The 13581-nt window shown below is 41.1% G+C and overlaps 1 protein-coding gene across 3 annotated transcripts in view; it reads right to left on the bottom strand.

Annotated features, from left to right (window-relative positions):
- The window catches only part of KDM4B (lysine demethylase 4B), a gene marked incomplete at both ends in the record, with an annotated part of 79223 nt that overhangs the window by 64302 nt on the left and 1340 nt on the right, over positions 1–13581 (bottom strand). For all 3 annotated transcript variants that reach the window (XM_082011027.1, XM_082011028.1, XM_082011029.1), the window contains 3 exons: positions 9198–9391; positions 11488–11602; positions 12441–12616. In XM_082011027.1, the coding sequence (XP_081867153.1) occupies positions 9198–9391; positions 11488–11602; positions 12441–12616 (485 nt within the window). The remainder of the gene's footprint in view (positions 1–9197; positions 9392–11487; positions 11603–12440; positions 12617–13581) is intronic.

The raw sequence follows: 13581 nt of genomic DNA, 5'->3' as shown, positions 1-13581 counted from the left end.
AAAACGTAACCAGGGGAGATGACAGATGCTCCTACCTTGTACTAACTGGCCTGTGAGAGCTGCCTCCTTTACTGGGCACGGGCACACATACGCTCCTGCTCACTGCTCTTGGAAAAAAATACAGATAATTGCCTACAGCAGAACAAAAGAAATCTGCTCAGGACTAAGGAAAAGTATCTTTGGATTAGGAAACCCCTCGTGCTAGAGGTGCAATGCCTCTACATACCCACTTTTTTCTTTTCAGAGGGGAAAAGAAAAAAGCATTCCAAAGGTTTAATGCTCCTCATCCATCAACTGCATTGTTTCAAACTACAGCTACTACTTTGAAGCTAGCGCCTATGTTCTCCTCAGCATCAAAGCTAGAAGCGTTATAGTTAAGATTTGATAAAGATCAGTGACTCCATTTGTAAAGTTTCCTTTATTTCTTCTACTTGATGCTCTTTGTCACGTTGATTGGCCAGTTGGAAATGAAGTGGATAGAAACCCGGAATATATATTACTTAGAACATTAACTAGTTAACAATTGCACAGCACTCGGACGACGCGGAGTGGTATTTAAGTACTGTCATTACTATAGGCTTCTGTTACTTTAAACTACACTCGGCATCACCCAACGTCAATTTTCTCTGCTGAGTAAAGAAAAAAATCCCCGCTGATTTCTGCCAATGTGTTAACAAAATGTGAATAAAGACAAAGCTTTGCAGTACCACTGCTGGGTCCTCCTGGTCTTTCCAACCCCTGCTCTCAGTGCCATGCCAAGCCAGAATTTGCAAGCTCATTCTCCCACAGGGCCCAAGTCAGATCAGGCTGAAAGAGTTATATGAAGCATGGAAGCACATCTCCCTCCCATCTTGTCTCGGTGGCAGAGTGCACTGTTCAAAAGCCTCAGTTATTAAAACCAATCTGTGATCCTGTCAGACTTCCATAGATCTTCATTTCAAATCAGGCCTGAGCTTTGAGCAGACACTTTCAAAACGCAAGAGTGAGTTGCAGCAAGAGCCTTCTTGGATCAAAGACATGCTTCTCTCAATCCAGACTGGGACTACTGAGCTGTGATGAATTATTAGCGCTGGCAGAAACAGCGGTACACGCATTAAACAGTGCGTCAGTGGAGCAGGAGCCCACTTGAAGACATTGCAGTAAAAATGAGGATGTGATCACAGATCAGCATTACCACCTTCCAAGATCATTACGGAAAGGTACAAAGACAAACCGTAGATCGGAAGGATCTCCACTTTGCTAGGTTCGGTACAACCACTCACGGATGAACCCCAAGCTCTAAGGGTTTATCACTTCAACAAACTAACTAAACAGTAAAGATGGACATAAAATGCACAGACTGAAAACTAAAATGCCAGCAAAGTACGTACCAATACCACGTCTTCTGCAGTGGATTTAGCCAAGAATAAGAAAGAGAAGAGGACTTTGGAGGGGGAAGTACATATACAGAACAGAGCTGAGTGAAAGGAGGAAGGAGACTGAACGGGTACGAGCAGCCAGCTGGCTCGCTGAGGTCGTTTCAGCTATTCCCTTACAGAGCAACAGTCCCCGCCTCAGACAAGTTCCGTGGTTGACCCCATCAGTCCAAGAGTCTGGCTTGATCTTCACAGCATTTTCTGTCAAAGTTAGATGAGAGTGAATGAAGAAAGGCAACATGCAAGTCCTACCTCCCCAAAATACCATGCCTCCTCTGCATCAGAAAAATTATTTTTCAATAATCTGTCTACAACAGCATAATAACACGAAACAAAAATCTAAGTCTGTTAAAAAGAAAAAAACTCCACTATTCCAACTGCAGGCACCTGATTGGGAAGATAATCCACGTAACACAAGTTAGAGCTCGTAACTCTTCATATAGTTTGGTTTGATGACTTAACCACATTAAAACCACTCCAGTCGCCCAAGATTCAGTCTCTGTACAATATGCCAATCCCCTGGATTTTTAAAGCAGACTATCAGCTAGCCCTCTTCCCTCTCTAACGAGGTTTACACCATCCTTCACCCACAGCACCACCTCCAGGACAAACAGGACCCCTCAGACCTGAGGGGAGCCTGGGGGAAGGCTTCTTTGAGTATTAGTAGTATAGTGTGGTTTGTATTGATTAACTAATGACTGCGGTATATGAAGCTTGAAAGGCTGTATTAATAACTCACTGCTGCACTGCCCTCATTTATCAGTGAATTACAGGGGGATGCAACTCTGCATCTCAATATATCACTCCTTTAATGAATCTCAGAGCAAATCAACATGCAAACGTATTCTCAATGCAGAAAGCCTCTTCCAAAGCAGCTTTCACCTAACAGTTTTGGAAGGGGTAGGAGAGTGAAAAGCTGTTCTGCCTGGCCATACTTTATCTCACTTTCCTTTTATTTCTTTTAATGAGTATCACTGTTCCTTCCTTTACCTCTTTTATCAACAGAAAAAGGTCTTGCTTTGCCAAATCTGCCTGAGAGCAAATGGTGTTGCAGTTAATCTATAAATCAACCATCACCATAAATTCTACTCTTTCTCCATCCAAAACTGCAGAGCTGTAAAACAGATTACATGGGATAGCAAAGGCAGGAAGGAAATTTGTGAGCTGCAAGGAGCCCATTGTGGCCAAATGGCCTGCCCCTACCCCTCCTTTCTCCCCTACTCCACCCCAACAAGCCTATAAATCTCTACTGTCAGGATTGGAACACACAAACAGCAAATGTGCGCTCATATTTAAGAGCGAGGCAACCTCACACGCTTTGTATGGAAGGCTGATGCAGACCTTCAGGATCAAGGGAGGAAAGGCTGCAGAATCTTCTGAATTCCCGACTGCCAAGAAATAGAAAAAGTAGAACACAGGAGGAAAAAAAAAAACCCAACAATCTCTGTATGGAGCAAAATGAAAAGTTATAGTATAACAAATTCCGAGCCCACAGTTCCCTCAAGGGCAAAAGGCATACATGATTGCAGCTAATCTAACTTTAAGAAACTCACGGGATCTCCAGGGTGCAAGGGTTACTGAGATCCCAATAATCAAGACTTATAATCACATCTGATCAATTCAGCAATTCAATCGCCCTGTGCAATGGCCCCCTACGGGAATGTAGTAGTTAGAAGGCAATAAATGATGCAAGGGACAAGTGCCCTTCCTCCCTGCTGCCATACAATTCAGTACCAAACACTGAACCCAGCTGCTTTAAATGAGATTACACCAAGCTCCCAAACTGCAACATATGTGAGCATGTGTTAAAGCAGAGGGATGGTGCAAAATGGGAGAAATGGGGAGAAGGACCCAGTATCCTGTGCTGAAAATGAAGAAGGAGAGAAGCTGGAGGAAGAGTTAAGTTCCATGACTCTATTAGGTCATTTTCTTTCTCCAAGATAGTTTCCCAGGGATTAACATCTTCTATCCTGGGGGAGGATAGGACAAGAGTTCTGACTAAGACAGCTGCAATGCTCCCTAAGACAACAATGAAAAATAAAATCAGCAGAGAGATCCTCAGCACTTGCGTATCTGCAGCTGCTTTAGTATATGCTTTCAGCCAAGAATAAAGAGCGCTCCCCTTATAATCCTCGTCCAGGGGAACAATCATGTCTTGCTTTAAATCTCCCCATCATAATGCTGCTAAAAAATTTAAGGTTTCCTTATTGATGGTGGCATCAGTAACAGACACTACAAATTTATTAAATGGTAGATGTTACAAGCAAGTCCGCCCATGGACTTGTTTTCCTCAATTTGTACAGACAGACCTACCCTACACAGGGAACCCCGCTAGACACCTGGAGGAAACAAAGCAAAAATTCTAAAATACTTTAACCAACAAAGTTTTCAGGTAACTCTGTGTACTTTCAAGTAAGCAGCCTTAAGACTTTTACAAGACAGAATTTCAGAAGTGTTTTTTAAAATGTAATTGTATCTGTGACCACCACTTTCTACTAATCATACTATTTTAAAATTCCTTTGGTAATTTGTCCTTAATTCTTCATAAACTGCTGTTCTGGCATAAAGTGTACTTTGTGATATCAAAGTCAAACAGATTAGGCATGATCCACTTTCAGCAAGGGAATGTTTTGGAGAGGAGACCATATAACTTAAAAGCTAAAGCAGGCTCCCTATTTTAATTAGAGGGGATTAAACATCCATCATGATAACCAAACAGGGACATTTTATAAAATCAATTACTGTCCTCAGTGTCACTCTGGTTTAACACGCGCCGTTTCTGAGAGAAAGAATACAGTATAACATCTCATTAGTACTTAGAGAAGGTATATCAAATATTGTTGCTATACAGCAGCATCGGTCATAAAATACCTGAGAAAAACAACCTTATTACCCAGGCAGGTGTTACAACGTTGACAAAACAAGACAGACACCTTACACCTCCAAAGTGTATCCATCAAATTCACATTACTGAGATTTAAAGTTTCCTTCGGCACTTCCCAACCACAGGAAGGCCTCAAGGTAGGTACTGCACGTTTTTCTAGAGATGAAATGAAGTGACGGTGGAGTATCTCAGTGTTTAAAATATGCTTTTGAAATTGCAAGGGCTGAGACGCATACGTTCCTCAATAAAACGCTCTAACGACCATGAAGTATTTAGGTTTGGCATCCAGTTTTGTTGCTTCTGTCATTATAAAAATCAGTCTTCTGTTAGCGTCGTTTTAACAATATGCTCTATTTTAAATCTCAGCATATGAATGTATAAGGTAATTATACATAATATGTATAATTGATACAGTAAAAACTCCTACAACAAGAGGTTTAATGTAGGGCTGCAAAATAAAATACATTCAAACTTTTGAAAAAACTGAAGATAGACTATGGAAAGGTTGTAATTAAACTATGAATGGGAGATGGACATTTTATTTTAATTTGAGAAACAAGCAAGCAAGAGACTCAATCCAGCAGCTCCCTGCCCAAAAAGCTTAACATGAAGTTGCACAACAGCTCCCAGTTCCTGGTATGTCTGATGGAAGGTGCCCACACCGTCCAGGCTACCTCTTCAGCCTGTCAAGACTGATTTTCCAGTTAAAAACACCACCGTGACTACAATGTCGACCAGATGCATGCACCTGAGAAACAGCGCATCAGAAAGATGAGCATCTTCGATATGAAGCAAGTATAACCCAAAAAGGACAGTATGGGTATGTTGTCTGCAGCAGCGATCGTTATGGCTAAAGACATACAACAGTGCTCATTCTTCTTGGTACAAGACGACCGAATTTAAGAAATAAATGCACTGCAATCTACAGGCATAGATAAATCATTTAATGAGACTGGAAGCAGGAAAAAAGCTGCCTTCCATCACACTCCTTCCTCTCTCTCATCACTGGATGACCCTTTACCGCTCAAGTACTTCGCACTGAACAATTTTTTAACCTCCATCCCCAGTGACACACCTCTGCGTAGATAACTTGTATTGCTGCAGCCTCTTCTACTCTGCTTATGGAAAGAAGAGGTACAAGAAAGTGTTGGCAGCAGAACTTCTCTGCAGTGACAAAGACACACGTTAATCAAGGAGTTGTATGACCAAGCAGATGCTCATTAGGCTACACATCTTCAGTTGTTAAGCCACAGACATTTATTTTAATTGTAATCCCAACAGTCCCCAAAGCAGCTGTTTTGTAAGAGGTAAAACCCCAAATTCCAAAGACAGAAATGAAAGACACTTATGAAATAACACTTCAGCAAATATCCTCCCTGACACGTGAGACAGATTCCTTTCTCAGCTCATCTTTGTCCACTGAGGTGGCTTCTCATGGTCTGAACATGTCATCCAGACCTCCCTGAGAAGGCACTTCACCTCCTCCACAGCAAATCAACATAGAGATTTCTTGCAGAACCCACTTGAATGAGGTCGGGGAGGCAATCTCATTCGGTCCGATTCCTTTCTCACCTTGCCTGCATAAGGAAACAGAGCTGGTGGCTTCTCATGACTCCTACATGCTAGTCTGGATTAAAGTAGCCGAAAATAATTTGAGACATGAAGAAAGAGTTATGGTTTTTAATAGACAATTTTGAAACAGAATACTACCAATATAGAGTCTCTTTGGTTTCACTATATAAACATCTCCGACAGCCAAACAAGAACTCTATCTCTTATTTTAGAGCTCAACCCCAAACTGGTACACTTCGTAACACTCCACACTCCTGCTATTCCCCGAGGTGCTTCTAAGATGATCACTTCGGAGTCAAAGAGTCTATAAAAAGGATGAAGGAAGCTGGGAAATTTCCACAGAGGTGGTGCCAGAAAAACAGAGCTAACATTTTAGCCATCTTTGAGCAAAGCCAGGCTGCACCACTGGAATTCCATCACTGAAGTCCAAGAGCTCCCCCAACTGAGCTCTGGGATGACTGCAATCGCAACCAGAAGATGGGCAATTGCTAAGGTACCTGGAAAGTTCCAGGTCTTCTCAAAGTGGTATTCAGACTTATTCCTCAGAAGCCAACGCTTGTTCACAGAAGAACTTGAGAACTCATTAACAGAAGCTGCCATAGCAAAGAACAAGGGAAAAATGACTTGGGCAAGTGGCCTACTCTTGCTTTATGCTTAAGGGAACTGCAGGGAGGCCTGCCAAACCAGCAGTGGCATCCTGTCACAATACATCTAGTTTTGTATTACACACTGTCATCCATACAAGAAAACTCAGCAGAACGGGAAAACATTTTGCCCAAAACAGGGTCTGTCCTCAAAATCCTCATTTTTCCTCAACCATGTAAGGTTTATGGAACTAGTTACTATAAAAGAACAACACAAGCACAGAATAGCTGGATAGAGATCCTCCCCTCTTTTTTAAGTGGGGTAAAAGTACCTTTTTCTTAAGAAAACAACAAACAAACAAACAAACAAAACAAACCAACCAAAAACCAACCAGGTGCAGGGCATGTTCCTGGTTTGATTTTTAACCAGCAACAGCTGATCTCCTTTACAAGAAGATTTAATGATTTCTCTTCTCTATTCCAATTATAAGCAGTAGTGACTGAACTCTTCAACAACTGAACCCCTCTTAGGAGAATATTAGGTGTTCCCCAAAATCCTAGGAAGATTAGACAGAAACAAAAGCTACCAAGAACAACTAAGATGCAATATTTGCCATCTACAATTTTGCATCTACAATTTCCACTTCTTTCCGATTCTTAACCTCTTCACACAAACGTGCTACACAAAGGTGTTTCAGGTTTTACTGTTCGGAGGTTTTTTGGTCTGTTTCTCTACTACACAATCTGTATTTCCCACAGAAACAATGGCAAACATATGGAAAAAACACTGTTTAGTAAAGATGAGGCAACAGCTAACAGCTTCATGCAATGAGTTTATCATCCTTATGATATACACAGTACGTGGACATCCACATACTGTATCTACAATACACCAAAAAAACCCAAAACCACCAAAAAAACCCCGCCTAACGAACAAACAAACAAACAAAACCCCAACAAAACAAAAAACTAAACAGCATAAAAACTAAACAACACCAACTAAACAGCATGAGGTTCCTAAGATGCATGCAAGAAGAAAAACAGTTTAGGCTGGGCTACAAATACTTAGTGTATACTTCATTTCACATCTGTTCTCTACCTTTTGCTCACAATGTGAGCATTTGTGGAACAGCCATTCTTTTCATGCTGTAACCAGCTTCTCTTTTCAAGGTAATCTGTTCTTATTTCCACTTTTTGAAAGCAGTAACCCTCTATTTTGGGCTCGGAATAAAAAGCAAGCAGAAGACAGAGGAGACAGAACTGATCACGCAGGATGAAAGGAGCGGTCGGAGACAGCCACGATCGCGTGACCCTAACGCAAACCTCACGTCAGCTGCTCGTACAACTCAGAGCAGCCAACTCTCGTGGGCTGACGTGCGGAAACCGCCACGCTAAAGATGACGTCGGCTTTGCTGGTGGTCACTGCACTGTATGGGCAAAGGAGAGTACGTGCTCTTCGTGTGCTGGTGGCACCACCTCCTGGAGATGCGGACCGAATAAAAACAGTTTTGATGAACTGCATCTGAAGATGAAGGAAAAAACTGACAGTATGTAAAATGAAAGCGTGTCACATTTCATTCCTCATCCAGAGCTATGTCTCCTGAGATCAAGCTTGTTTAACAGAGATATCGTAGGAGATTCTGCAAAATCCTTGTGCATCTGCCTGAAAGAGGGAGACTAAGATTCAGGTATGCTGGGGAAACAGATTTTCTGACACATTGGAAAGATTTTTGAAATTCACATTAAGACTATAGCTGAATGTTATAGATTCATCTCCTCCTTGCACTCCTTTGCAAGGCCGTAAAAGAACACTATATCCATTCATTACAGCCTCTCTGCTGTTGGTAGCTTTTATATGCCCGCAGGCACTAACAGCCTGGAGATACGTGGTGTCACTGGGGACTCGTATTGCAGAGACATGGGAGAACGTTGTCTGCCACTGCCAGGGCACAATGACAACAGCTTCACAGTGACATTTAAGATCTAATTTGCACGCAAATGTCAATATTTGTTAGTCACATCAAGATCTTCAGCAAAGCTCTTCCAGGTTGCTAAGTCTCTGTGGTTATACTTTTAAATAGGAGGCCTGAGAAAGAAGAGTACCGGTAACTTACTCCGGATTTCCTAGGTTATTAATTTCATCCTTACCTATTGATTCTTTTTGTGGAAAGTTTTTTTCCAACCAGTCTACGCATCAACAGTGTTGAAAAATGTTTACTGTTATTCTACGAATTGACCAAGAAAAAGTAACCCTTTGACCTACCTCATCCCTGGAGTTGTAAGCATATTTACATATTTAAATAATGGAAACTTTAAAGTAACAGATGTTTGCTGCCTACAGCACAATGCAAGAAAAACAGTCTTTCACTATTAAAGTGCATCTGAAGCATCCACACATTCCTGTCACCATTTGCCCTCTCAGATTAGTGGGAGTGCTCTCCTGTGCATTAGTTTTCAAAAAGCCCCAACTGTTGAAATCTGTTTTTAACTGTAATGTCAACAAGTCTCCCTAATTCTGCTACTTCTCTAGAAAGTCGGGAATTAGGCTTCTAAGCAAGTCAGCATGAAAGTAAGTAAAATTTGCTTTCAGATGTGGAGTAGAAGAGGAGGAAAAAAAATGGAAAGCGAGAGATTAGGTAAGCCTGATGGAATTAAGGAAACCTGAAGAAAAGAGTATTGCAGTGGTCTCTAAGTAGAGGGCAAAGGTACATAGCCACCATCTATTAGTACTCTACCACTTACCAGGATTTCGGCTCCCCAAAATGCAAGTAGTTGATACTGTAGAGATCCATGTCCTCTGTATGCCAAGCAAATGTTGTCTTCCACATCCCAAAGTAGAGGTAGGGAGTGTTTACACCTTCTATGATAATGCCACATTCATGTTCCACCATGTCCAAGAGGGTGTTCAGATTGCCAATATTCCATTCTTCCACATCCTGTAATTCAAAAGAAATGTTTTTTTACTGGAACACATCAGGACTTGCTGTAGCAGAATAACAGACCACAGCTTCCTTTCAATACCTTAAAATGTGGATATCCTAGTGTTATCTGCATTAATTTAACTCCACCTGCTTCCAGAAAGCTTACTTTTAATGTTCATCAATAACCACGAAAAGGATGCTTTACCACTCCTTTGTGGCAAAGGGATCGATTGCTGGCTTCCCACTGGATGTGTTCCCTGAAGAGGGCCTTGGACTACGTGATACCCTACCATTAAGTTACTGTTCTGCTAATAAACACAAGCTGAACTACGGGTAAAATAACACTTCTGTCAATGACATATTCCACCCAGATATTCTTCATCTGATAAACATGTATCAGCAGATGAGGAACACCAGACTTCAATGTGGCCAAGGTGGCAGAGGCCTCTTCATCAGCTCAGTGCTTCAGATAAAGAATAGGGAAGACAGTTTTGTTATCATCAATATCCAAACAGAAACAGCAATAAGAAGTTCTAAATTTGATACTCTGTTTTCTCTACTTCAATATGAAATAGAGAAGTCACCGTAAACCGGTACAAATCTAAGTTTGAGATTGACTCAAGAGTAATAGAATCTCCAAAAGGAAACTAACGGTCTCCTTCACACCCCGTTTCCCCAGTGTACTTAAAATGCATGCAAGTAATCGATAGGTATGCGAGCAATCCCAGTTTCCCGCTGCTTGCTGGAGTAACCGCAAGACAGTGACACTCAAGCTGCTCAACCTTGAAACTTTCTAAATCAACCTGAAAAAAAAACATACAACGGGGCAGGGAAGAAAGGGCTGAAGAAAGGAAGCGGCTGAAAAGCGAGATGAAAAGTGAAATGATGCAGAGGGAGAACACAACTCTCACACCTCAATGCCTTCAGCAATGTCAGTAATCGGACAATAAGAAATGTTCTTTAGGTGTGACTGGTAATTCAATTATTTAATTTCTGCTTATAGAACTTGAAGGAAACACAACGTACGTTCAGTGCATTGCAGAGGCTACTTCTCCTAAAGCTTGCATTGGTGCCCGGCTGTCACCTTCCCTGATCATACCATGGACAAGAACATTCTACTCTCATCAAAGCACCAAATACTATGGATGACTTTGATGTCCATGGCTGTGAATACCTTAGATATCTATGTTTATTCCAATTAACTCCATATTAAGCTGTATTGATGATAAAGAGACACTTTTACATTAACACACAGTTTATACTGCAGACAATCAGACAACACCCCCAAAAAAAAAACAACATCACCCAAAAAAACAGGCCACTTTCCTCTCAAAACTACAGAGGAAGGGCACTGCTTTAGATTAGCTGCCTAAATACAGTAAGAAGAAAAGCAACCTTTATCGTTTACAGCAGAAGGAATCACAACAGAATTACTTTAAGCATAGGATTCAATTTCACCAAGAAAAAGCTTAAGCAGCTTGAATTGTAAAATAATTCAGCACACAGGTGCATTGTATCCTAATACAGCTGCCTACAAAGAAAAAAACCTAAATGCAAATATTTCAGTTGTGTCAAGAATCAAAAAAATGCAATAAGGGATGACAAAAAGTATTTCTGATGAAGCACACGATTCCTTGAAATGCTGCTTTTCTGGCTCTCTACGGTTCTTTAGCAGAAATCTCTATTTTATTCCCTGAAAAACAAAACAAAACAAACAAAACACAAATCCCTAGCATGATAGAGATGAGGATCAGTAGCTTGCTTTTAGTTTACCTGCATACCATCACATGTATCTGGGCATATCATTATGATACCAGTCCAGTTTTCTGTAAGCTATACACAATCTTTGGCCACACACTTCATAAGAACTTGTTTAAATAACTTTTTTCCTCATTTTTCTAGTACAACTAAGCTTTTCTTAGCTTCCATTGACTCGTATTATCCTGAACCTCTAGGGAAGGTGGGAAGATTAGCAAACACTTTCGTAATGAGGGAAAAATAAAGATATTATTTGCCTTTTCTTAAGGTTGCTAAATCAAATAAATACTCATTAAGGAATAGTAACGCAGAAAAAGAGCAATATTTAAAATAAAGAGGAGCATTTCACTTACTGCATCATATAACGAGCCACTGATATCAGCCCCATAAATTGGTGAGACAAACGTGAGATTCTTCCAGTACTTGCGCTCCAAGTCTTCAAAATCTTGATGGCGTGGAGTACAATACCTGATAAGAATGTGGAAAAGATAAGGATGTAAGAAGTGCTGAAGAACACTCGTCACAGACATATAAACAACTGAAAAGAATTATGCATTTCAAAGTAGGCACACGCAGGAGGTGACTGAAGGTGCATTTCATTTTTAATTCTACTCAGATTCGTATCATTTACTGCCTTTTAAATCTTTCTACAAAACCTCTTAGGGCATATTGACAAACAGGACGCCGGCTTCTGTGAAGCACCAGATCCCACCTTAAGGCTGCATGAGATGAAGTTATTACACAGGGAGCTGAGGGCAGGTGAAGCACTCATGTATGTGCTGTATTAGCAGCATTTCAGAGTTGACTGCACAACGTCAGTATTGCTTGAGTTAAAACCCAAGGTACTCCAGAGCTCTGGGAAAGTGACTCTGGAAAAAGGATGCAACTGCAGCGTGTATCAGGTGGCTTGTCCCAGCCAAATGAAACGCTCCGCAAAGTTCCCAGTCACTTCGGAAGACACTGCAAAATACCTGTATTTCTACCTCAGCAATGGAATGCATTTTCCAGAACAACCATTAATACACCGAGAGCTCTTCTTTCAGTCACAAACCATTCTTTTCAGGCAGATTCTTAGCCAAATACTGACTTTGAAGAATCCTTCTATATCAACTCCCAGAAAAAGATCTAAGATACACCAAAAGCCATCAAGTTACAAATTTGTTTGAGATTCAAGAAAAAGCACTTTCCTCAAAAATGCTTCCTGTTTAGCAAGGCTACGTTTTCTTTTCAGCTTGTTCTAGAAAGAAAAGCTTTCTGCACAAGTCCCCCAGTCCCAATATAAGCGCATCACTTAACACCGACATACTTCTCGCTATTAGCCAGACGCCGGTACTCTCCCACAGTCATGGGTTTCTTCTGTATATTATACTGGGTGAATAACCCCGACTGTCCAGTAACCACCTGCTGAATAGGAGCTGGGATAACCATGTCATCTATGTCATCATAGGTTTTTCGGGGCTTCCATTCCTTGGGAGGAATAACCTGGAATTGGGGAAAAAAGAAAAAAAAAAAAACACTTCATGTTCACAACAGGAAAAAAAAGCTCTACTGAAGAAACAACTGTGTAAGTGGAAGGTATTTCATGCTGCTGCTGCAGGTTATCAGATAACAGCACATCTCAAATAACCAACACATACAGCACATCTCAAATAACCAACACATACAGCACATCTGTCCTGCATCTGCTGAAGTGCAGGGCTAGCCGACATGGTTAGAGGGCTAGCAGTCCCATCCGTACAGTGCCACAGAAGACGGCCAGTGATGATAAAAAGATATATAGTTATACTAAGGAAATACGCTGCATGCCAGAAGGCCTGCACATGCTTTCCCTCCAGAACAGCTTTCCTCTCTCACGTACCGTTCCACAAAGCTGCATGAACACTCAGGCAGCTTTATTAGTATGTTGCACCTCTGCAACTCCATAACCTCTTACAGTAGTTGGAACAACTATCCCATCTGGAAGATCACTTATATTAGGGCTTTCTTCGGGGGGGGGTGTCTGGCTTGGTTTGTTGTTTTTTTGGTTTTGTTTTTTTTTAACTAGGAAGGCTCAAAATCCTGTTGCATTATTGCTGCTGACGTTTCTGTATTTGTAGGTGACACACTAGAGACCAAGTCCTTAAATTAAAAGGGGTAAAGGGTAGAGAAGAACAAAAGAAAACCGTGGGGAACGTGTCCAGAACTCTTTCTTCACTCTTGGAGGCTGTGCAAAACAACTGCTGCAAAGCAGTATTGAATCAGGAAGAAAAAGCTGTAATTTTAAACAGAAGAGCTGCCAACAATTCTAGGCTCAAGATCAGAGAACAGTCAGTAGGACATTCAGTGGACATGTGGAATGAAAAAATAAAATATCTGCAATCTAATTTGATGTAAGGATTAACCAAAAAAAGTTACAGGAGCTGGAGGACAAGTTATTGATATTTGTGGGCATGGTTCCTCCAGGACGT

The sequence above is a fragment of the Phaethon aethereus genome (genome assembly GCF_964289735.1).
Source record: "Phaethon aethereus genome assembly, chromosome: 26".
Taxonomy (NCBI): domain Eukaryota; kingdom Metazoa; phylum Chordata; class Aves; order Phaethontiformes; family Phaethontidae; genus Phaethon; species Phaethon aethereus.
This window is presented reverse-complemented; position numbering and strand designations above follow the sequence as displayed.